Source organism: Gavia stellata, chromosome 26 (assembly GCF_030936135.1).
Source record: "Gavia stellata isolate bGavSte3 chromosome 26, bGavSte3.hap2, whole genome shotgun sequence".
NCBI lineage: Eukaryota > Metazoa > Chordata > Aves > Gaviiformes > Gaviidae > Gavia > Gavia stellata.
Genome location: NC_082619.1, coordinates 76,397 through 98,026, shown reverse-complemented (window position 1 = coordinate 98,026; position 21,630 = coordinate 76,397). Strand labels below are relative to the sequence as shown.

The 21,630-nt window shown below is 51.0% G+C and overlaps 3 protein-coding genes across 3 annotated transcripts; 1 reads left to right on the top strand and 2 right to left on the bottom strand.

The window, feature by feature from the left end:
* The first annotated feature begins 56 nt into the window (after nt 1–56).
* On the top strand, nt 57–10,886 carry HMBS (hydroxymethylbilane synthase). The gene is made up of 14 exons (XM_059829795.1): nt 57–106; nt 157–253; nt 2,076–2,148; nt 2,837–2,886; nt 2,991–3,046; nt 4,202–4,279; nt 4,603–4,680; nt 5,908–5,983; nt 6,702–6,815; nt 7,347–7,385; nt 8,481–8,600; nt 8,840–8,893; nt 9,473–9,559; nt 9,781–10,886. The coding sequence occupies exons 1-14, from the start codon at nt 57–59 to the stop codon at nt 9,952–9,954; spliced, it is 1,146 nt and encodes a 381-aa protein (XP_059685778.1). The 3' UTR covers nt 9,955–10,886.
* Nucleotides 10,887–11,088: 202 nt separating this feature from the next.
* LOC132319296 (histone H2A) lies at nt 11,089–11,578 on the bottom strand. Its single transcript, XM_059829797.1, has one exon. It carries the CDS (start codon nt 11,576–11,578, stop codon nt 11,144–11,146), a length of 435 nt encoding a protein of 144 aa, XP_059685780.1. The 3' UTR covers nt 11,089–11,143.
* A 3,482-nt stretch (nt 11,579–15,060) lies between these two features.
* On the bottom strand, nt 15,061–20,342 carry DPAGT1 (dolichyl-phosphate N-acetylglucosaminephosphotransferase 1). The gene is made up of 9 exons (XM_059829710.1): nt 20,188–20,342; nt 19,963–20,083; nt 19,664–19,877; nt 18,973–19,119; nt 18,749–18,833; nt 18,094–18,282; nt 17,374–17,461; nt 16,858–17,013; nt 15,061–15,650 (listed from the first exon to the last, which is right to left on the bottom strand). The coding sequence occupies exons 1-9, from the start codon at nt 20,340–20,342 to the stop codon at nt 15,585–15,587; spliced, it is 1,221 nt and encodes a 406-aa protein (XP_059685693.1). The 3' UTR covers nt 15,061–15,584.
* Between the last annotated feature and the right edge of the window lie 1,288 nt (nt 20,343–21,630).

Sequence of the window (21,630 nt, the reverse complement as noted above, 5' to 3'; positions counted from 1 at the left end):
GGGGGCGGGGTCGCGCCATGAAGCAGTGCGGGGAGCGTTGAGGGCGAGGCGGTGTCATGGCCGAGCCGGGCGCGGCCGCCGTGAGTTGGGGTCTCGCGGGGGCTGGGCGGGGGCGGAAGGAGGCTCGCCGGCGGGGCGGGGGGGGGGGGGGGGGGCAGGCGCGACGGTGGGGCGGCCGCTGACCTGGTTGTTGCCGCAGGGCGAGAACGGCGTGGGCGGCAGAGCGGTCCGCGTGGGCACCCGCCGGAGCCAGGTACGCAGCGGCGGGGATGGGGTACGGGGCGCGTGGAGGGCTCCCGTCCTCGGCATCCCGCGTGGGAGGGACAGGCGTTCGTCGGTCCGGGTGCCGGTAGTTCTGCGGCCCGGGAAGCAAGTTCGAGTAACGGCTCAGCGAGCGCTGAATCGGACGGGAGGTAGCGTGGCGCCACAGGTGCTGCGGGCTCTCCTGCTTACAGGCGGCAGAGGCAGGCTGAGCTCCCTCGCGGGAGAGCCCTGCGGGAGCGGGAGGGAGGGTCCTGGTTCCTTTCTTGGGACTCCTGGAGTAAGTTTTGAAAGCGCTTTCTCTGGGTGACAGTCAGTTCCAAATAGCGCTGCCTTTGCGCAGTTAACTGAGGGTGTGGACGCCTTCCCGGGATAACGGGGATCTTGTAGCGGGCTTTCTAACTCTCGAGGCTTGTGCAGCTCTTCTAGGGAGACGGGAAAAACCCCCACCGCAACCCAACACAAAGTCTCCAACGACTAATGGCTTCAGCCCTCACGAAGGACAGGGAAGGGAGCTGTCTAGAGATACGGCTGGTATCTCTTGCTAGCTGGTTGCAGGAGGGAGGAGCAGGCTCGCAAGGGGAGATAAACGTCCTTCAGGCCTTTGTCTGAGATAATCTTGTTCATTCTGGTAGCACCTTCTAGGAAGAATTCTGTACTTTAGAAAAAGCGTTTCGCAGAGACTTTGGGGCGAGGGACGTAGTGGCGCGTGCGTGCTGCCTTCTTTTCTAACCTGAGGCCCTTGTGGCCCTTTACAAAGGGAAGCAGCCTGCTTACACTCGTTTTATATATAGGGAAACTGCAGCCTGGAGAACAAAGTTTATTGCCCCAGGCTACGCAGTTCATCTGCTGGAGAAAAGCTGAAAGTCACCTGCGGTTGCTTGAGCCTGCTGCCGCTTCTTGCGTGTGTGGAACGATCCTCTGCTCGTGCAATTCCGGTTTTAGTCTACTTGCTTCTGCTGTTCTTATGTAAGGGAATGTTCTTCCTGCACTTTACTGCTTTAAGGTCTGTTGCTTGCTGTGTGTGCAGACCTAAGTGTGTGTGTGGTTTTTTTTTTTTGGTCTGTAGAACCTCTAAATAGAGCTCTGATCTTATAGAGGATAAATAACTCGTATTTGCCAGTAACTATAGATTTTCCAGTGGTGCAGTGAAATCCTACTAGCTTTTTCCAAAACTTGGAGTATTGGTAAAATTCATACTCTTAGAAAAAGCAGAGGGTACCCAGCGTGCGATATGACTTGTTCTTTCGTCACTGAGCAACAGGAGGATGGTTTTGCTTACCTTTCTGCGTGCTTGCTAACGAGTGTGTGTCTTTCAGCAGTCGCCTTCCGCAGCGGCTCAAAGTTAGGTAGGTAAATGCTGTCTGTGAATAAAAGTGCCAGGGTGGTATAGAGAAATGGAATTTCTGACTGCGGGACGGCTAATGACCGTAACGCGACTGGAAGCAGAGCGTGCAAATCCTGACGTGCAGGCTTCTGCTCTAGTCGCTCTTCCTAACTCGATAAATTCTTTGCTTTGCCTCGTTGGTGCTTGGATTGCAACGTAGCGCTGGACACGGGGAGATGTTATTCTGCCGCTTAGTCAGTAAAATAAGTTCTTTGGTGAAACGCTCTGGTCGTGATACAAGTTCATGCAGTTTGAGGAGTTTGTACGTGTGAGTGATTTTACTTGGAGCTACTTATTTCTAATGCTTTCGATTTAGAGAACGTAGCGGTCACGCACGCCTGACTGTTGAAGAATGGCAACGTCCCCTCTAGCTCCTGTATGGACGATGTGCTCTTTGTTTAGGGCTTTGCTTTCTGCTTCGTTGCAGCTGGCCCGGATTCAAACTGACAGCGTAGTCGAGGTGCTCCGTGAGCTATACCCCCACCTCCGCTTTGAGATTGGTAAGTTTTTTTTGTGGATGCTGCCCTGGGGTAGATGGCAGCAGGAGCCAGCCGCTTATCTTTGCGTGCAAGAGGTGTGCATAGAGTGCTGTCATGAGGAGGAGGATTCGACCCCGCTTATCTAAGAGTGCCGTCTGAATTCAGTTAGGTTGCGTGGCTGAGCAACTGCTGCTGGTTTCTTCTAGGGGAGAGAGATGGGTTTCATAAGCTCCTGATGATGGAAGGTCTGAGTATGTTACGCAGATGGTGTTATGTTGCCCCATTTGAGAACCCGGTGTCGCTCTGGTCGCACCTTGCTGTGCGTTAGGGACATTTTCCTGTCTGGGGCTTGAGGTGTTCAACAGAATAATGGGAGCCCAGCCTTGCGCTGAAGAGAACCGCCGAGTACCTGTTTACTGGCACTCCAGAGAAAGAACGTGACGATTTCCATTGGGTTGGCTCTTGCCAAAATCTGCCCTCTTTCCCCTTGCTCTGTTTTTGAGGACAGTGAAGGAAGTCTCAGTTTCACTTGTCTTGAGTGCAGCGTATTTCTAGAAGTGAGCCGCTCTTATATTTATTTTGAGTCTGTGTTCACGTGTAGCGCGTGACACCGTACTGCTCGTTACATGTTTACGTAGATATTTCCAGTCTAGGCGTAGGTCCTCTGTCCGAGCCTTACGTTTTGCCTGTGCGCTCTCTCTCTGAGCAGTTGCCATGTCAACAACTGGAGACAAGATCTTGGATACAGCGCTTTCCAAGGTAAAGGATCTCTTCTTCCTCTACATAACAAGTAATTGTATGTGATGATATATTTACCGATGTGTTTCTCTTGTGATTCATGATGTTCCTCCATTTATGTGTAGATCGGGGAGAAGAGCCTCTTCACCAAAGAGCTGGAAAATGCACTCGAAAGAAATGAGTAAGACCTCATTGTTTTCTCTTCCTCCTCTGGCATTCGTGGTGCTCTTTGGACATCTTTGGCCTGCTGCATATGTGATCTAACTTCCTTCTGTTCTGGTACCTCTCTGGCTAAGAGAGAAATCCTTTGATAAGTCTTTTTCTTTTTTTTCTTTTCCCTCTCTACCCTGGGCTTAGGCCACATATTTTGAAGTGGAGTGGTTGTGGCACTTGGTCTGCTCAGTTAGGTTTGTTGGGGTTTTTTGTGTTGTTGTTTTTTTTTTTTTTTTCCTCCCGGGATTTGTGTGTTATGTGCACATCGGAGAGGATGTAATCTAGTCTTAATTCCTGCTTACAAGTACGTTCTTTTAAAAATACTTTGCTTGGTGGTGTTAACATATTGCATAACATATTTAGTGTTATTATGTTAACATTTATTAACTTATTTGCATGCTAAAGATGAGAATTGGGCATGGGCAGGTTGTGCTGCTTTCTGGGTAACTTCTTTCTACAGAAAAACTCTGTTCAGTCTCCTGCTGGAGCAGAGAGATATTAGTGCGCTTTTTTTTCTTTTTGTCTTTTTTTTTCTTTTTCAGTGTCTTGAGGAGGGTTTCGGTGGTGCTTACGCTTTAGTTAAAGTAGGTTTAAAACCAAAGATACTCTTCTGCGTGTCTAACGCATAGGCACGCGATACTGCATTTTTGAGTAAAGTCGGTGAAAAAATGCCGGAGACTCGAGCGTTTACAATGATGTTTGTTTGCCTTGTAACGAAGCAGGTAGCTTTTACTTTGGCTAGCTAAAATTTTCAGTTTGAAGCGTAATATCAGACAGCGTACTAGTTTCGTATTGGTACGATGAGTCTCTCCGTGTGAATGTCTCCAGCATCTTCCCCTCGTTCAACCTGATGGTTGTAATGTGTCTTGCATCGCTGCTGGGAGGAAGGCATTGTCTGATTTTACAGGTGGGAAAAGAGAGACAGAGAAAGGTGAAGTGGCTTTCCTGGAGTAACGCTAGAATTCTGTAGTAATTCTGGCTGTAGAATCCTGAAATGCCTCCCTCTTCTTCAAATTAATTCCCAGGGTGGATTCACACATTTCTGTAGATGACCTGGAGGCCTCTGGTAGGTACTGCGTGAGCTCAACCATCTGTTCAGTAATTACTGTCCTCTAATTTTTAGAGTTGACCTTGTGGTTCACTCCTTGAAGGACCTGCCAACTTCTCTTCCTCCTGGCTTTACCATTGGCGCTGTCTGCAAGTAAGTGTGGAGGCGAGGCTTGATTCTCCGAGGGACTGGCGTTTTATGGTGTTTGTAGCTGTAGGAAAGCAAAGGCAGCTTAGGTCTTTTAGGTGTTCAAAGTTTGACCACCCTCTGGTTAATCTCTGAGGCAGTGGAAACGTTAGAGCTGTCCTAGTGTTCTGTAGCCAGCAGGTTTGCTGGAAATTCTTGCTTTTACCATGATGATGGGGGTATTTTGGAGCTAGAGGCAGTTTCTCTGGAGAGCGATAGCAGAACTGTTCAGCTTAACAGCCTTCCGTTAAATGATGTGTCAGCCATTCTGCGCTTGCATTATTTTGCAGACGGGAAAACCCACTAGATGCTGTCGTCTTTCATCCCAAAAACTGTGGGAAAACACTGAGCCTCCTTCCTGAAAAGAGGTGAGTGGAGAGAGGAAGGGGAAGACAGTCAGGTGTAAAAATGGAAGGCAAGAGTTGGTTGATGCTTCCCAGCAGCTAGTCAATGAGCTCCTTCCTTTATCCCGTAGTGGTTTTACACTGCCTTCCGTTAGCTTTCCGTAGACGTTATGCTGAACCCACTTGCTGAAAAGAGCAACGCTGTCTCATGGGAGTGCTGCACGCCGAGAGAGGTTGGATCTCTCGAGCCACCCTTGAGTTGCGGTGTTTTCTCAAGTTAGACCCTTTCTTACCACGGTCTCCAGAGTGAATTCCTGCTCCTTTGTATTGTGCTTACTGCAAGGGAATGTGTACGATGCAGACGGGCTGTCCGGTGCAGCATTTTAGCTTGCGTAGGCCTGAACTATGGTCTTGTTCTCACCCGGACGGTTCTGATTTCTTTGTTGGTTTTTTTGGTATCGCTTTCTTATGGTTCTGGGAGCATGAGCAGTTTCTCCATTTTGAATTACCTGCCTTTTCATAGAGGTTATTGGAGTCTTTTGTCTAAGACAGTTGAGTAAAATTACTCAGGTTAAGGTAACTATTAGAAAGATTCCCCCACACACACTTTAAAAGTAAAAGAAACAAACTAGCTGTGACACAAACATAGGCTCGCGTTTCTCTGCAGGATAGCGGGAAAATCACGTCTGGTTTAGGCTCCGGGGTACCGAGAAAAGTGAATAGCGTACATGTCTAGAAAGGAAATGCTTACTGCCCAGACTGGCAGTTTTTTGTGGTTTCCAGTTATGCACCCTACTGTTTCCAAAGGTTCTCCTCCCACTGCATTTCTATCATTGATGAAATCCGTCCATCTTAGTAACTTCAGTTGTCTGGCTATGTCTGGTTCAGTTTGGGGCAGCTGGGTCTTTTTTTCTGTGACAAGTGTTGGGGTCTTTAAATGAGGTTTCATCAGTCCTTGATAGTGGCTGGGGGCTGCCCTACAGAAGCATCTGCTGTAAATCTGTTCCTTGGGAGTGGCTTGCCTGCATCTAGCTTCAGCCAGGCTTTATGCTAAACCTCACAGAGTGGTTTTCTTTCTTCTAAGGAGATATAAATAAGTGGCAGTTTCCTGGATATTTGTTTCAATTAAAAAAAAAAAAAAAAAAGAAAAGAAAAAAGTCATCATTTGTTTCCTTGAAAGTTCTGACATATCTCTCTCTGGAGGAAAGTATAGGAGTATTCTGGATTTCACTGACTTTATTTTCCCCACAGTGTGATTGGAACCAGCTCGCTTCGGAGAGCAGCCCAGCTCAAAAAGAAGTTCCCTCAGTTAGAATTCAGGGATATCGTATCCTTTCCTGGCAAAATGTGGAAGCTGGGTAAAGCTGCAAACAGGAAAATGTAACTGAATGCAAAATCCATGATCGAGGCTGATTTATACCGCCTGACCTACAAGAACAAACTGCTTCCTCAAATGCTGCCCTCCACTAACCTATTCTGAGAGGGGCGTATAGAGTACCGTAGCCCATTCTGTCCTCTGCTTTCTCATGAGGCTGTAAGGAAGGGGCCAGCCTTAGTCTAGCTGAGATCCGGGATGCAAATGAACTTTACGTTAAGGAACGTTTGAAAAACCTGCTTGACCTACCGTGCGTTTGTCGCAGTGGTGTGGCCGAATGCCGATTCGTTCCTGATACCCCAGGTGCTATTTGGGCCACTAGTTCCGATGCGGGCTGCTGAACTAGTAGTAAAAGGCACCGTTACTTCAGTCCTAGTAATCTAGTTCTTTGCTATGCAAAAGGAGTTGGTGTCGGGTGTTAATAACGTACTTAATGACATATGTATCTTTTCAGAGTTGGCACTTGAATTAATACTCCATAATGCTCAGCAAAATTCTATTTAAAGAAACAATCGCCCCTATTTAACGCTTCTTTCAGGATGGTACTCTGACTGATTCTCATTTGGAGGCTGTTGGATTCTGTACATTCTGTAAACGCACTCAAGCGAATGTTAAGTGGCTATAGGACTGTTCGCCTGCTGTTTCTATGCTTGCTTAATCACTTCTACAGAGGGGGAATTTAAATACCCGCTTAAAGAAGCTAGATGAGAAGGAAGACTTCAGTGCCATCATCCTGGCTGCTGCTGGGCTGAAGAGAATGGGCTGGGAGAATCGCATCGGCCAGGTGAGGAGCAACGAAGCAGAAAATACCATTCTCTGCTGAACTGTCAACCGCGCTTGCCTTTCGGACCTTGCGGTTGTCATCTCAAAGATGAGCGTGCGGTCTGCTGAATCCATTGCCGCGTTAGCTCGTGATTTGATGCGCTTCAGGGAGGATTTTTTTTTTGTTTGCTTGCTTGGTTGTTTTTGTTTTCTTTGTATGGAAATTTATACTGTTCAGCTTTCCGTGGTGCAGTAACAGTTTGTAATCTGATCATCTCCCAGCATTTCACAATACTACTGTCTAGCAACGCAGCGGCGTGCGTGACTAAGGTTTTTCTGATTAGCTAATTAACGAAGTCTTACAGTCCGGGTGAAGGAAAGTGCATTATCTTACTTTAGGGGTGGGAACACTGAGGCACGGGAAGGGGGAGTCGATACTTCTTCGGTCAGGCACAAAATCAATTGATGTTAGAGGCGAGCATAGAATTTGGCTCTTGCTTCCTATATTCTGAAAGGTGCAACTTGAGTTAACTCTGGTTGTGCTTTCTTCCAGCTCCTAAGCCCTGAAGATTGTCTCTATGCTGTTGGACAGGTATGTTACAACTTTTGTATCTTAAGCCGTACCGTGTATTGAAAGCCGGCAGCGGTACTACGCGTCAGAGTAGTTACTTGTGCCGAACACTTCTCCTGTGTCGGTTGCCAAAGAATTACTACGTTGCTCTCTTTTGTTGGCTGTTCCGCTGTTTTAGGCACAGCTTGTGGGAAGAATGGTAGTCAGCTCTGTTACCCGGTGTGGCGGGGGCCGATTTCCATCGGTAATGGAAAAAGAGTAAACGGTAAAAGTAACGTGACACAACTACACTGGGGCGACGTGGCAGATATGAGGCAGGCTCCGGCAGGGTCAGTGTTGCGCTGCACCGGGATAATTGTGCAGAGCTGCCATAGTATCTTTGCCCTGTGACGCTCCCTCCCTTATGTGTGGTGTCCTAACTCCCGTAGGATGGAGCTGAAACACCTGCCTTGGAGCACGTTCTCAGCGCTCTTGTTTCTAGGCAGGCAAACAGTTCCAGCCCATGCTGGCTGTGTGGCTGAGTTTCCACAGTGTTGCACAGTGGGTATCAAACTTGCTAAACCCGAGCTGGCTCTGCGTTAGCGATTGTGAGTGACGAATCTGCGAATTCAGTCTGAAATAGTGATTTTTGATCATGCGTTTGTCAGGTACTGTGCAGTTCCTTAACCCCCCACTCCCCCCATCTCGTTTCCAGTTTAGAAAGGATGTGTTTTGTCACTGTTATTCATTCAGCATTTGATCTTTTTCTTGAGAAAAGGTTGGGAAGCTTGGATTTATCCAGCTTTCTTGTCACGAAGGGACATTGGGTTGAGTGTTTCTATATATGCAGTCATAACTGAGGTGGTAGGGTCTAGAATGGTTCGAGGCGACAGCATGATCTTGAACGCTTGGCGAAGTAAGTTCTGATCTTCCCTTTACAGCAGCTGCTATAGGATGTCTTTGCAACCAGTGGATTGTTTTGTAGTTCATTTCTGTAAATGTCTAAATGTGGCTCCCTTAGTGAAATGCATCCAAGCCTCTCAGTTCTGTTTGATGACCAATGCTGAGTGTGCACAGAGATGCATGAAGTTGAGGAATTACTATGTTGTGTGTTTCTTCTTCTTCTTCTTCTTCTAGGGTGCCTTAGCAGTGGAAGTTCGTGCCAAGGACCAAGAGATACTGAATATGGTATCTGCCCTGCATGATGTGGACACTGTGTTATGCTGTATTGCTGAGAGAGCCTTTATGAAACGTTTGGTAGGTGTGGCATCCTTGCTCTTCTGCCTGCAGCTGTAAATACTGCTCTGCTAGTTGACCTAACACCATAGCATGGGAAATCTGTTACGCTTTCCTAAAACTGCGAAGCAGAGATTACTTTTGAATCGAGAAGGGCCTGAAGAGCGATAGGCAGGGTTGTCTGCAGCCTAAACTTTTCGGAGGCCTCTGCTTCGAATGTGTCGGGTCGGAGCCTCAGTGTCGGCTGCTTTCTGTTTCAGGAGGGTGGATGTAGTGTCCCCGTTGCCGTCAACACTGTGCTGAAAGATGGCCAGGTGAGGAGTACTTTGTATTTATCTGGCGTTATTTCTGAAAACCTATTTCAGTCTGTGCATGTTCCCTGATCCTTCCCTGAAGATAACTCCAGTAGCTATCTTTATAGCCAATTAGGGCAGATAGGCTCCTGACTTGAGCCTTCTGGGTTTGTGTCCAAAGCAGGAGTATGAGAATGGGTCTGGCTACTGAAGCTCAGTCTTCTCAAAAACGCCCTTATCATAAGTATCAGATTTCCACCCCCCCTTCTTTAAAGGTAGTGTTGCACTGAAAGTCTCGCTTCTGACCCCAGAAAATCAGTGTTTTGACACAACGGAGTGTGATCAAGGGGGTGGGAAGCTAGAAAAAAAGTTCAGCTTTTTCCTTTCGAAGTTGCATCTTCCCTAATGGGGATGACTTTTCTTACAGTTGTATTGTACCGCTCTTCTCGCTGATCCTGTTGCACTTACAAAAGCCTTCCCCTCCAGACTTAGCTTCGTATGTTGCGTGGTCTGTGGGTTTGTTTTATTTTAAAAGAAGGCTGGTTGCTGTTCTGTTTGTTTGTTAACGGGGTATTAATCCCTTCTGTACATCTTTCACAGTTGTATTTGACAGGAGCAGTCTACAGTTTGGATGGCTCCGATAGCCTGAAGGAGACTATGCAGACCAGTGTTAATTATCCCCAACAGGTATGTGAACTGTGGTGAGTTCAAAATCCAAACCTGAAGCTGAATGACAAAACCAGACCTTTTGAAATCTATTACTTTTGGTCTGCTTCCTTGGAAACTGTCACAGTGCGCTGTTCTCGAGGCTCCTCAGGCCACAGATTTTACCCCGTTTCACACGTGGCTTAAACTACTCGTTGCCCGCTCCTTCCTGCTGCCTTACGTTGAGGTGTTTATATTTGCAGAATGAAGATGGACCGAATGACGATGTGCAGCATGTTGCCATCACAGCCAAGAATGTCCCTGGTCAGGCCCAGGAAGCTGCAGAGAACCTTGGTGTCGAAGTAGCTAGTTTACTTCTGAGCAAGGGAGCTAAGCATATCCTTAGCGTGGCAAGGCAGCTCAACGATGCCCGCTAAGCTGGTGGTGCGGTCGGCGCGATTGCTACAACTGTAGCAAGTCCCTGCAGCTACGCTGTGGTCCTCCTTGGGAGGAAGGGATTTATTTAAACGTTCGCACCGGTCTTATCTGATATTTGGGCACAAAAACTTGAAATACTAAGTTGACTAACTTGAGTAGTTTATGCTGTTCAGGGTTTTTGTCCCTCTCTGCCCTTCTCTAAATTGCAAAGTGTCTCTGTGAAGTTTTTTCAACAATTTTTGTAGCTAGAAAGTTTTTAAAAAAAAAAAAAAATTAAAAAGCCCCCCCCCCCCAACTGTAAGTGTTATCCTATTCCATTTAGGAACAAGGCACTCATTTCAGATTGTCATCGGGAACTCAGCTGTGATGGTAGTGAAGTGCTGTACCGTGCTGACGGTACTAAAGTACTTTCGGTAATCATTATTTGGGCCCATTTGCTCATGGCAACTCTGAAGAGGAAGACTGATGTTGGATTCCTAGTACTGGGTTCCTCATAGTAAAAATTAGCTGTGTTCATCATAGGTGTCAGTTAAGCTAAGAAATTAAGTTTGCGGTTATCATCAGATGCAAATTTGTCAATTGGCCGGTAATGAATTGGGAAGTAAGTGGACAGTGTCTAGTTTCCCTTGTATGCTTGCCTTTAAAGGCAATCTGAGATGGGCCTTTGTCTATGCTAACTGGGAGGTGAAGAGGAAGCCCAAATTTGGGCTGTTGTGCCTTTCTTTGTAACTGTTAGCCCTTTCCTTGTACCGTGGCTCCTCGCACTCGCTACCACGTCTCGTGCATTACAGTGCCTTGTAGAAACACTGAAACGGCACCTTACCGGGGCCCCGGTTTGGAAATGAAGTATTGTTTATTCTCTATGCAATGTCCACCGAATGTAACAGACGATAAATACAGTTACGTCATAAGCACCCCAGTGTAAGTTTAAGTCTTTATGGAGCAGCTCTTCCGTTCATGGTTTTTCTGGCTGGACTCGAGCGGGCCGGTTCCTCGCCACTACTGCAGTCGGCTCCCAGCTCACCGCTAGCCCCGGCGGGCGGGGCCCAGCACCGCCTCCAAGCACGACGGCAGAACAGAGACGCGCCCCCTCCCCCTCGCGGATCGCAGCTCTCTCGGTGAGCAATGGGGGTGGCCCTGAAAAGGGCCTTTTTGTGTGGTGCCGGGGGGGTCGGCCGGCCGGCCGGCCTAGTACTCCTGCGACTGCTGCCCGCTGCCCTTCTTGCCGGCCTTAGCGGGGCCCACGCCACTGCCGCCGCCCGTCTTCTTGGGCAGTAGCACGGCCTGGATGTTGGGCAGAACGCCGCCCTGCGCGATGGTGACGCCGCCCAGCAGCTTGTTGAGCTCCTCGTCGTTGCGCACCGCCAGCTGCAGGTGACGGGGGATGATGCGCGTCTTCTTGTTGTCGCGTGCCGCGTTGCCTGCCAGCTCCAGGATCTCGGCCGTCAGGTACTCCAGCACGGCGGCCAGGTAAACGGGCGCGCCGGCCCCGACTCGCTCCGCGTAGTGCCCGCGACGCAGCAGCCGGTGAACGCGCCCGACCGGGAACTGCAGCCCGGCCCGGGACGAGCGAGACTTGGCCTTAGCTCGGGCCTTACCGCCGCTCTTGCCACGGCCAGACATGGCGCCTCGGTACGCTGTCGGGCACTGCTCCCTCTTCCCCGGAGCTCTGCGACGAAGTGAGGCGGGGGGCCCCCGCACCCAGCCTTTTTATTACCTTCCGCAAAGTAGGGCTCAGCTCATTGGACAGCGCCACCGCGCCTCGCTATTGGTGCGTCTGCCGGAAGAAGCTTTTTGCTGACTGGTCGCCTGTGGGAGACCACCGCTCTTTCCCCGAGTCTATTGGCGACGGAGACCGGCCAATAAGAAGGTAGGGCGCCAAATTCATACCGTGCTGAGGCCGTTGGTACGCGGCGCCGGGGGGGGGGGGCGGGGAAGGAGGTGTGTGAGGGGGCGCGGCATGGCGCTACCGCTCAGACCGCCTCCGCCGGCCCCCGCAGCAGGGCTTGCGCGGCGGTGGGCCTGCCCGCTCGTCGGGGAGCTGCGGCCGGTGTGCTGGCAGCGGAGGGGCCGGACACGATGCTGTGGTGCACCTCTGTTGACTGCGCTCGGGACGAGCTGACTGTCTCGCAGAGAGAGCCCCTCGTGCTTCCCGTTCACCCGTGGGCCCCCGAAGCACCTGCTGCTTGAGCGCTAGTACTCCTGACAGGAGGCGATAACGCTTCAAGACCAGTTCTGCGTAAGCAGCTTTGACTGTGTCACCTCTCGGGTTATGCGAGTAAGGGCCGGTCATGGTAACCCAAAGGGGCGGAGGAGTGACGAGGAATCTGCAGAGGGATCTGGACAGGCTGGATCGATGGGCTGAGGCCAACTGGATGAAGTTCAATAAGGCTAAGTGCCGGGTTCTACACTTTGGCCACAACAACCCCAGGCAACGCTACAGGCTTGGGGACGAGTGGCTGGAAAGCTCCCCCGCAGAAAAGGACCTGGGGGTGTTGATCGACACCCGGCTGAATATGAGCCAGCAGTGTGCCCAGGTGGCCAAGAAGGCCAACGGCATCCTGGCTTGTATCAGAAATGGTGTGGCCAGCAGGAGCAGGGAGGTGATCATGCCTCTGTACTCGGCGCTGATGAGGCCGCACCTCGAATACTGTGTTCAGTTTTGGGCCCGTCACTACAAGAAAGACATTGAGGTGCTGGAGCGTGTCCAGAGAAGGGCGACAAAGCTGGTGAGGGGTCTGGAACACAAGTCTGATGAGGAGCGGCTGAGGGAGCTGGGGTTGTTTAGCCTGGAGAAGAGGCGGCTGAGGGGAGACCTTATCGCTCTCTACAACTACCTGAAGGGGGGTTGCAGAGAGGTGGGTGTTGGTCTCTTCTCCCAAGTGACTAGTGACAGGACTAGAGGAAATGGCCTCAAGTTGCGCCAGGGGAGGTTCAGGCTAGATATTAGGAAAAAGTTCTTTACCGAGAGAGTAGTGAAACATTGGAATAGGCTGCCCAGGGAGGTGGTAGAGTCACCCTCCCTGGAGGTATTCAAGGAGCGTGTGGATGTGGCATTGTGGGATGTAGCTTGATGGACATGGTGCTGTGTGGTGTTGGGTGGGTTGGTTTTTGGTGTGTTGTGCCTTGTTGTTGTTGTGTGGTGGTTGGCTTGCGTGGGTTGTTTGTGGGGTTTTTTTTGTTTTTTGTTGTTTTTTTGTGGTGTGTTTTTTTTTTTTTTTTTTCCCCCAGGTTGGACTTGATGATCTTACAGGTCTTTTCCAACCGTAGTGATTCTGTGATTCTGTGTGAATGGGGCGCTCCGGTGACAGAACCAGCGTGATGTTGCCCTGGCTGGCCTGCTACCAGAGCTTTCGAGGAGCAGGGTTGGCCCCTAGGCCCAGGGCCTGGTCTCGGCCTGGCTCCCCTCCAGAGTGAGGTGGGGGGGCTCCAGGGATGCCTGCAGACTGAGGAGGTTCCCCCCCCGTAGGGGTATTGGGCTTACGGTGGCATATGGGGTGAGAGCATTCGGGGATGTGTAAAACCTACTGTGAGATCATTTTTAGGGGATTGTGGGAATGTGCGACAGGTATTATAGGTTGTTTAAGGGAAGCCCCAAAGGTGGGGAAGTAGTCAACGTGGACTGGAAGGAAAAAACATGGGAACGTGGAAGGAGAAGCAGGGTGAAGAAGGTGGTCGTGTGTGAACGTGTCGCTGATAGGTAGCCTTTATCTCTGCAGTCTGTCCTGTCTCACTGAACTCCACTTCTAGCGTTCTTCCAGGGTGAGGGGACTGTCTACCCTGCGTGCGTATGTACGTCTGCAGGTCTAGGCGCCGTCAACTGGCGTCTGGTCAAAGGGGACAGCGTATGTGTGGGACCAGGAAATGGGAAGACTGGAGCATGTGCAGAGGGGGGCCTGGGGCTAGGGCAGCATGCCAGCGTGTGTGAACGCTAGCGGCGAGCGAGTAGGATAACGGACTTTGGAGCGAGGGATCCGGGACCAGATACAGGAGAAATCGGGGTCGGCAGGCTGCTTACTGGAGGTAGGTCTAAGCCAGCTTACTGGAGAAAACAGGGTTGGCGTCTGAGAGTTGGCTACCGGCAGGCCATACGTCTGGATCAGCTAGCAGAGAGATTGATTGCGCTCTCTCTCGCTCTCATGCTCTCTCTTTCTCTCTCTCCCTCTCACTCTCTAGGTGAGAAGATTTGAGTAAGAGCAAGTAGAGTAGTACTGTGGACCTCAGGTATTCATATGCCCTAGTGCCAGGAAATCTGGCGGCTAGTTAGTGGACAGACTGATCGTTTTAAGGCCAGCTACTGAAGGGATTTGTAATGTTTGTGTGTGTACATGCATACGTTTATATGAATATACTCTACTAGCAGACTTCCAAACTGATGGCTGGAGAGGAGGAAGAGGATTCGCTGCTTGTACTGTCAACATCTGAGTGCTGTGTGTTTTCTGTGTCGATCAGTGTTGCTGGACATGTGCATTTTTGCCTCCCGGGAACACGCTCCCACCTCGCTACTGGCTGGACTTGGGCGTGTGGAAGTGAGGCAGCCTTGCATCTATTAAGGTACTGAACTCAGCAACTTCTACTGTCACCTATCTCAGTGTCCCTGTCTTTGCTGTTGCGTTATTTCGCTTTTTGCTCTTTTTAATCTCGTGCGGACTCTTTAACCTGGTACTCCAATGGCTGTTAGGTGTTTTTCTGTCAGGTAGGTAGCAATTCTATGGTGAACTATGGTGCCGCAATAACGATTTGTATTTGAGGAAAAAGCAATTGCAGCCTGCAGGGTCTTAGTTCCATATTAATCTAAGGCTTTTACTGATGTCCTCTGTTACGCAAGGACACAGCGATCCTTACTCTGCTAGCCTGTTCCAGTTGTGTCCTGTTCCACCAAGGAAGCCGAAAGGCAGATGATTGATAGAGATGTTCAGAAATAAAATCCCTTTGGTTGGAACGTTCCCAGTAGCTGTGAAAGAGGAGGGAGTCTACTGCAGAAATGATCAGCCCCCCTAGGAGGGTAGAAGGCCACAGGGACGGAGCATGTAACCTAGCTTCACTGGGTGTCAATATTCTCGAGGCAAAGCACTGAAGGGGAGAGGGTACCATGAGTTATTTTATTCTCGGGGCGCTCTGAGTTTTGGGTATGGTTTATAACATGTTACTTTATGTCCATGGACCGAAGACAAGTTTGGAGAAGCCAGGAGAGGATTCTGGATTACTTGTTCTGCTGTACAGAGTCTCACAGAAATTAAAGTTCCCGTTTTCTCTCTCGGGGAACAGTAACGTGCTCGTTAGATGTACAGAGATTTCATCATCTCTCCCGCTTTCCCTAAGTGCTGTGAGTAAACATTTGGGTCGTTTAATTCCCCTCGGAAAGGTATTCCCAGTAACAACGATGTCCAAGTAGCAGTGAATCATTTCTGTCAGCAGAATCGGACAAAAGCCTTCTGTGCACAAAAAAAAAAAAGAAAAGATGATGATTAGGGCTCAGGGCTGGCCCACGCAGAGTAGTCGCTTGCATTTTGACGGGGGTCCTGAGGTTCTTGGAAGGCCGGAGCAAGATCAGTTGAATCATTTGGTCAGCAACTGGAGAAAATTGACCGGCAGGTACAAATCTTTCCCCTGCTCCCCGACAGCCCGGTCAGACATCATAAAACAAGCGCACTAATTGGTACCGGATTGAAAATGCAATCGTGCTGCCCAGGACCTAGGTAAAAATCAGACAGACAACGGAAACATTATAGTGTTAAATAGTTTACAGGCTGGCAGATTCCTCCTTTCCAGATGGATTTGCTATGCTTTCCAGCATGCCTCGTTTCGCTAAATAACATTTAGGCTACATTTTTTAGGTACGGAAAAATGAAAGGCAGAAGTCTAGCCAAAGTCCTCCCTTCTTTCTCTGAGAATCGTAGCTATCCGCAGGGGATTTCCGCGTGTGCCTGCCCGCAGTCGTATTGTGAGAACAAGCGGACGAGACGAATGGTTGGGAACAGTTCTTTCCTTCTAAAGAAGCCTATACCCTAACATAAACCCCGTGGTTTGTAATGGAAAATACCGCGTGTCAAAGCTGCGCTGCAGCATCCTTACGAGAAGGTGCCGCCAAGACTTCTCTGCTGTGACTGGGCTCGAGACCAAGCGGTACGTACTTCCTGTCCTCTCCTATCCCCGATGTAGTCTGCCTAAGCCCTTTTTGGTCTCCAGGTTTGTTTATTGGAAGTCCTTCCTCCCGAATGGGAATTTGGCTAAGTGTCTCTTCTCTTTCCTAATAAGAATCTCTTATCTTTGAGCTGAGAGTGAAAAAAGAATTTTATCGTGGGTGACTAAGCAACGCAGGCCTTGCCAAAAGCGGTGTTTCTACTCTGTCACGCACAAGAGTTCACGTGCTGAATAGAGGTAGCGGCAGCATCTGTGAAGCGCGTTATCCTTGCGCTCTAAGTTGCTTCACAACGCTCCCGCGCCCCGCTCGGATTCCAGGTACCGCTGAGCCGTGTGCCGTGCTTATGCAACTCCACCAGCTGGAGATAACTCCAGGACTGCGTTATTTGGCGTGACTGAAACACCAGAACATCATAGAAAAAGGCTGTATCGAGTCAGAGTGGCAAGGCATTATGCTTTCCTAATGTTTTTCTAGCATCCAATGATTTGTGCCTTGGGAATCTTCCCAAGCTAACATAGGGGTTTTGTATTTATTAGTTGCGAATGAACGGGGGGGGCAGGGATGGGGGGAGGAATCTGTTTCCTCCTTGAGCTGTGTAAACCTCTGGTTATCCTCAAGGGCCACAGCTTAACCGCATCTTCTGTGAAGAGCGTGACACTTCTTTACTTCCCCCTTTCCCCTTGAAACTCTTGAGACCCGTTTGGATCTCTTTCTATTGCAGAGTACATCTTTCTGCTGGAGGAACCATTTGTCTGACCTGAATGAGTAGCAACAGGAGAGTGAGATTTCGCTCGTGGGTGGGTCCAATCAGCTTTATAACAAAGTTAATAAGTGTCATATTATTGCACTCGGTGTATTCGCCATCCTCATCCGTTCCACTCCTCACATCTACTACGTGCAAGATCTTCACCGCCTGGGGAAAGAAATATTGCATGCTATTTCACCAGGTAGGTTTGATGCTTGCAGGCTGGTTTTGCTCAAGATCCCTTCTGCTGTACTGTCCCTGTAGTTCGGCTCGTGCTCTTACTAAAAAGATGGGACGGGCTTACGATGGTCGTGGGACGCAGCTATTATTCTGAAAGATCGATTATTAACGCGATCGAGTGACCGAGAGGGATCGCGGTGGACTTAAGCGGGTTATTTTCTTCTGGGCTTGAGCCAGGAAGTAACTAGTGAACCCAGAAGTTCTGCATTCCCTCCCATCCTGTTCCTCTCGCATTTTTGATCACCGCCTCAAAATGCATTTGGATTTTGAATGTTTTCTGGCTATTACCTTCAGAATGTTTGTTCCCAGGGCAGAGAGGCTCTTAGTTTTGAATTTGGAGTAGCTCATCTCCAACTTCCCTGTACGAGGATTGAGCCTAAAAGGAACATTAACATTTTAGTCTGGATAGAGCAAGGAGACATAAGCAGACTTAGCTCCCTAGCTGAGTAGCTGAGAAAGAAATCCAGTGGTGGAAAAAGCAGGAATAATCCAGTATGCTTAACGACAGCTGCCGATACCTAGTCCCTCGGATTGGGCAGAGTCAGGAGGAGACTTCCCTCCCACCTCCCCCCCCCGATATACGCATAAAGCTGTAGACTTTTAAAAATAAAATAGAATAATCTAACGCCCGCAGACACAATCGCCGATACGGCGTAGTGCCACAGAATGCTTGCTACTACGAAATCTTAGCAGATCCTACGGCAATGACATTAAAAGCAGCCTGTATCAACTTCTCTCAGTCTTGTAGCTGGGAATAATCATATGCTAACATTGTTAAAAATCACTCTTCTGTATCCGGGGGGATGGCGTGGTCAGAAAAGTTAACTTCTTTGAGAAACCTCTACTGTATGACTCGATCGTAGCTGGCACAGCGAGCCAGCTAACTTTTAACGACAAAACTTGCTTTGATGGCTTTAAAAAAGAGCACCTACCACCACCTTCCTCAGCTGGTGTCGGAGATAAAAGGCACAATCTGCAGTACCATTACAGGTCACTCGGGTACATTACCTCGGCAGCCGGTGACGGGGACAAGGAATGACGTGGAAGAGTTGAGGCAACGAGTAGAGGAAGTTGAGCACTTGCGGGATGAAGAAAAGCAGCATTGTTTTGCTGAAGTGCCCCAAGATCCCCACCACGGCGAAGGTCATGCCGGCAAAGTAGCAGAAGGTGTCCCCAACGAACACTCGAGACGGGTACCTGCAATCCACAGGGCAGAACAGCAAAGGTCTGTCACGATTGCTGTTGCCATGAAAATGACTTTATAACCGCTGAACGCATTCCCACGTGGCAGGTTAGGGGCCGAGAGGGAACTGCAGCAGATCCACACAGTGCAAACGACAATTGCAGGTATTTATGCTAAAACCCGCGGGATTGGGACCCACAACCTGACTTTCAGAGAATATGGTATGAAAAAACGGCTAGCGAGACAGATGAGGGGGCGCGTATTCTGTGCGTTTTGGGGAGCCGGCGTGACCGGAATTGTCCTCATAAAAAGAAAAGCTGCCAGTGGGTCGATGCTTTGCACTCTCGGTTCTGGCAAGAAGCCCGTCTACGCTCCGGTGTTCTGCCCGTATGTCGGTTAAGTGGTTTTGTTTGTTTGGAAGGGGAGAAAGTAAAGGGAAAGGATGTTTCCGAAGAAACTCTTGAATGCCCATCCTCTTACCAGTTGTGGTAGAACAGCCCCAGCGTGGTAAAAAAAAAGGGAATCATGAAGTAGAGAGAAAAAATGTGATCATCTCGATAATCCCCTATAGAAAAAAAAGAAAAAAAAAAAGTGTTTGTGATAAGACAGGACCATCTGAATTTTAGTAATACCAGATATTGAAAGCTAGGATTCTATCTCCCTTTACTTTTTGCACCCGCAAACATATATGTTATCTTCCTTACCGTTTAACTCTACAATGTTGAACACGATAATGGAAGCGGCTATCACCAGTGACTGCCCTGCTTCAATTCCGTTAATTCCAGCGAGAATGTTGATGGCGTTAGTGCAGAACACTGCTAGCATGCCCATGTACACGTAGTAGAGGATACCTGCAGATCAGAGCGAGCCAAGTGCTTTGGTATTGATTGGCGAAGCAGGCCCCAGCCCAATTCACCGAAGCTCTCGCTTCCTGCTTTGTACAACGCTCCATTACCTAGCGATCGTGGTGAGTTTTGACAGCGGTAGCTTACTAATAAGTCACCCCCTCTCCCGTGAATCGGCCGTCACGTGTACACGTACGCACGACACGGTGACAGCAGCAAGCCGTTGCGACATGGCAGCAGATCGTGGCGCTCTTTTTCTGTCCTTCAGTCGTTCTGGTGTCGGCGGTTGAGTGCCGTGTGCACCCGGCGCTCAACTGCGTCGCCAGAATCCTGGAAAAAGGACCGGTGCCTATCTATGCACGGTCAAACGCATGCTGGGTTTCTGGATGTTCTTTCCAGCCTAACATTTAGTGGGTGGAGTCACGCCCTCTCGCTGGTTACTTAAGCAAATCCTTCGTGTGTTCCCTCTGCAGTACAGAGTGCCGTGAGGTGACCCCCTCCACTGATCGCTCGCCGCTTGGATGATGGCTTGTGGTGATTTGTAACTTACCCAGGTCCAAGTGCATGCCCAGCAGCACCCGGAAGGGCTTAGGCACCACGATGGTCGTGTTCCCAAAGTTGGTGAAGTAAACCATGAGGAGCGGGAGGGAAGCCATGGTAGGAAGAAGGAGCTTGTGGCGCCAGCGCAGGTTCAGAACGTCATCGGCAAAGCCCAGGAAAATCATGCAGCAGATGGCGAGGAGCGAACCGATGAGCTCCACGAACTGCAGGACAGAGAACGGGACCCCCATTACCGATGGCCGCTCCCCGCCTGTGCCCACCGCGCTCCCGGCGCCAGGCGAGCCTCACCTCGTCGTGAGGAAAGGCCACGCACTGCTCCTCCACGAAGCACCTCAGGAAGGGCACGGGGATGAAGCAGAAGAGGATGATCAGGAACACGGCCCCGCTGATCACGCCCTGTGCTTCGGGGCTGAAAGGAAGGGAAGGCGGGGAGTCAGACTGGCCGATCCCGGTCCCGGGGCCGGCGGCGGTCCGGCCCTGCGGCGCACGGTTCGGCGGGGCAGCGCTACTCACACGGGCCGCCGCGAAGCTTTGTTGAGGTCTTCGCCGAAGAGCCGCGCGGCAAGGAAGCGGTCCTGGAAGGCCGGGATCAGCGTGATCGTGGCCACAAAGCCCAGCAGCGACCCGCCGAGGTTGATGAGGAGGGGCACGGTGGGCCAGGACGCCATGGCCACGGCGGGCGCTGCTACTGCCAAGGGCACAGAGCGGAGCCGGGCGCGGAGCGCCGCCCGCCAATGCCTCCCGCCTCGTGTTTCCAGCCGGACGCTAGAGAGAAGGCACCGGATGCGCGGCCCCCCTCCGACCTACCGGCGAGGGGAGCGCCATCTTTGGTCCTGGCGTGAGCGGCATGATGGCGCGGGGCTCTGCTCCGACACCGGCCGGGACCGGGGTCGGTACCGCTTTCGGCTGCGCTGAGGACGTGCGTAAGCGCTTGTGCCCGCCGCTGGAGTCTGCGTGGATCCGCGCGTGCCCCGCGAACCTACGCGGGAAGCAGCGCTCGCCCGGGCCGGGGGGCGGCCCCGCCACGGACTCCGCCCCGCAGTGCCCGCAAGCTCCATGGATGCCTCGGTGTCTCTCGGACCGCGCGCCGGCTCTATTCCGCTCCCAGGTACGTCACTTCCTGCCCCCGCGGGGAGCGGGCAAGCCCCGGTGGAGGGGTGCGCGGGGCCGTGGTGGGGCCCTCCCGCCCTGCTTCCCTCCCAGAAGCCGGAACCGTGTTTTGCCCAGGTCTGGGAAGCGGCGCTTGCGGGCGCCTGCTGGCCTGGCAGCGCAGTCGCTGCCCGCCGCCGAGCTCCGCGCTTGCTAGGGGCCGGGGGGGGCGGGTCGGGGTACTCGGGGTCGGGGGGGAGGGGAGGAGCACTCCCGCGTCTAGCGCCGGCGGGTTGCGCGAGAGCGAAAAACGCAGCGGCCGTCGGTTTCGTTGCCCCACGCGTTGGAAAAAAAAGAATAAAATGTCTTTCTGAACCTCTTCTTCAATTGCCAGGAAATTCGTAACAGCTGTTGGACCCTCGGGGATTATTTCTGCGGGGCGGGGGGGGGAGGTAGGATAGGTGCCATTGCTGTCCACAGGGGTTGCGTTGTGTCGTGTTCAGGTGCGAGTCGGTGAGCGGAGGGGGAGCGGCAGGAGGTGCGGTGGCAGCCAGAAGTGCTGTCCCGTGCCCTGCAGCTGTTCTAAGTGGGGTTTTAAACGGTCTCTGATGGCTTCTTCTGTGCCACCTCGAGAGCGGCTGCTGCGCTGGGAGAGGTCGCCTCTGCCGTCTGCTGAACTTCTGCAAAAAGGACTTTGTAAACTTTAGTTGAGCCTTACGGAAGCTCTGAGGCCGGTGCATGTTACTGCTAGGGAGAAAAGCGCAGCGCGGAGAGCGGGGGAGTGGTTGGCCAGAGACCCTCCCGCAGCTCTAGCAGCGAGGAATCGCTACCAGCCGCTCGCTGCTACCTTGAGTCGCGACTGTTGCG

Bases quoted from the DNA above. Each gene is read 5' to 3' on its own strand.
- HMBS (XM_059829795.1), top strand. From the start codon at position 57: ATGGCCGAGCCGGGCGCGGCCGCCGTGAGTTGGGGTCTCGCGGGGGCT. The intron at 3,047-4,201 runs GTAAGACCTCAT...TCTAATTTTTAG, and splicing joins AATGCACTCGAAAGAAATGA to AGTTGACCTTGTGGTTCACT. The intron at 6,816-7,346 runs GTGAGGAGCAAC...GCTTTCTTCCAG, and splicing joins GGGAGAATCGCATCGGCCAG to CTCCTAAGCCCTGAAGATTG.
- LOC132319296 (XM_059829797.1), bottom strand. From the start codon at position 11,578: ATGTCTGGCCGTGGCAAGAGCGGCGGTAAGGCCCGAGCTAAGGCCAAG.
- DPAGT1 (XM_059829710.1), bottom strand. From the start codon at position 20,342: ATGGCGTCCTGGCCCACCGTGCCCCTCCTCATCAACCTCGGCGGGTCG. The intron at 17,462-18,093 runs GTAATGTACCCG...TGTTCCTTTTAG, and splicing joins CCCCGTCACCGGCTGCCGAG to GCTCAATCCTCGTACAGGGA. The intron at 17,014-17,373 runs GTAATAGCCAGA...TTCTTTCCCCAG, and splicing joins TGGGAACAAACATTCTGAAG to GCGGTGAAGATCTTGCACGT.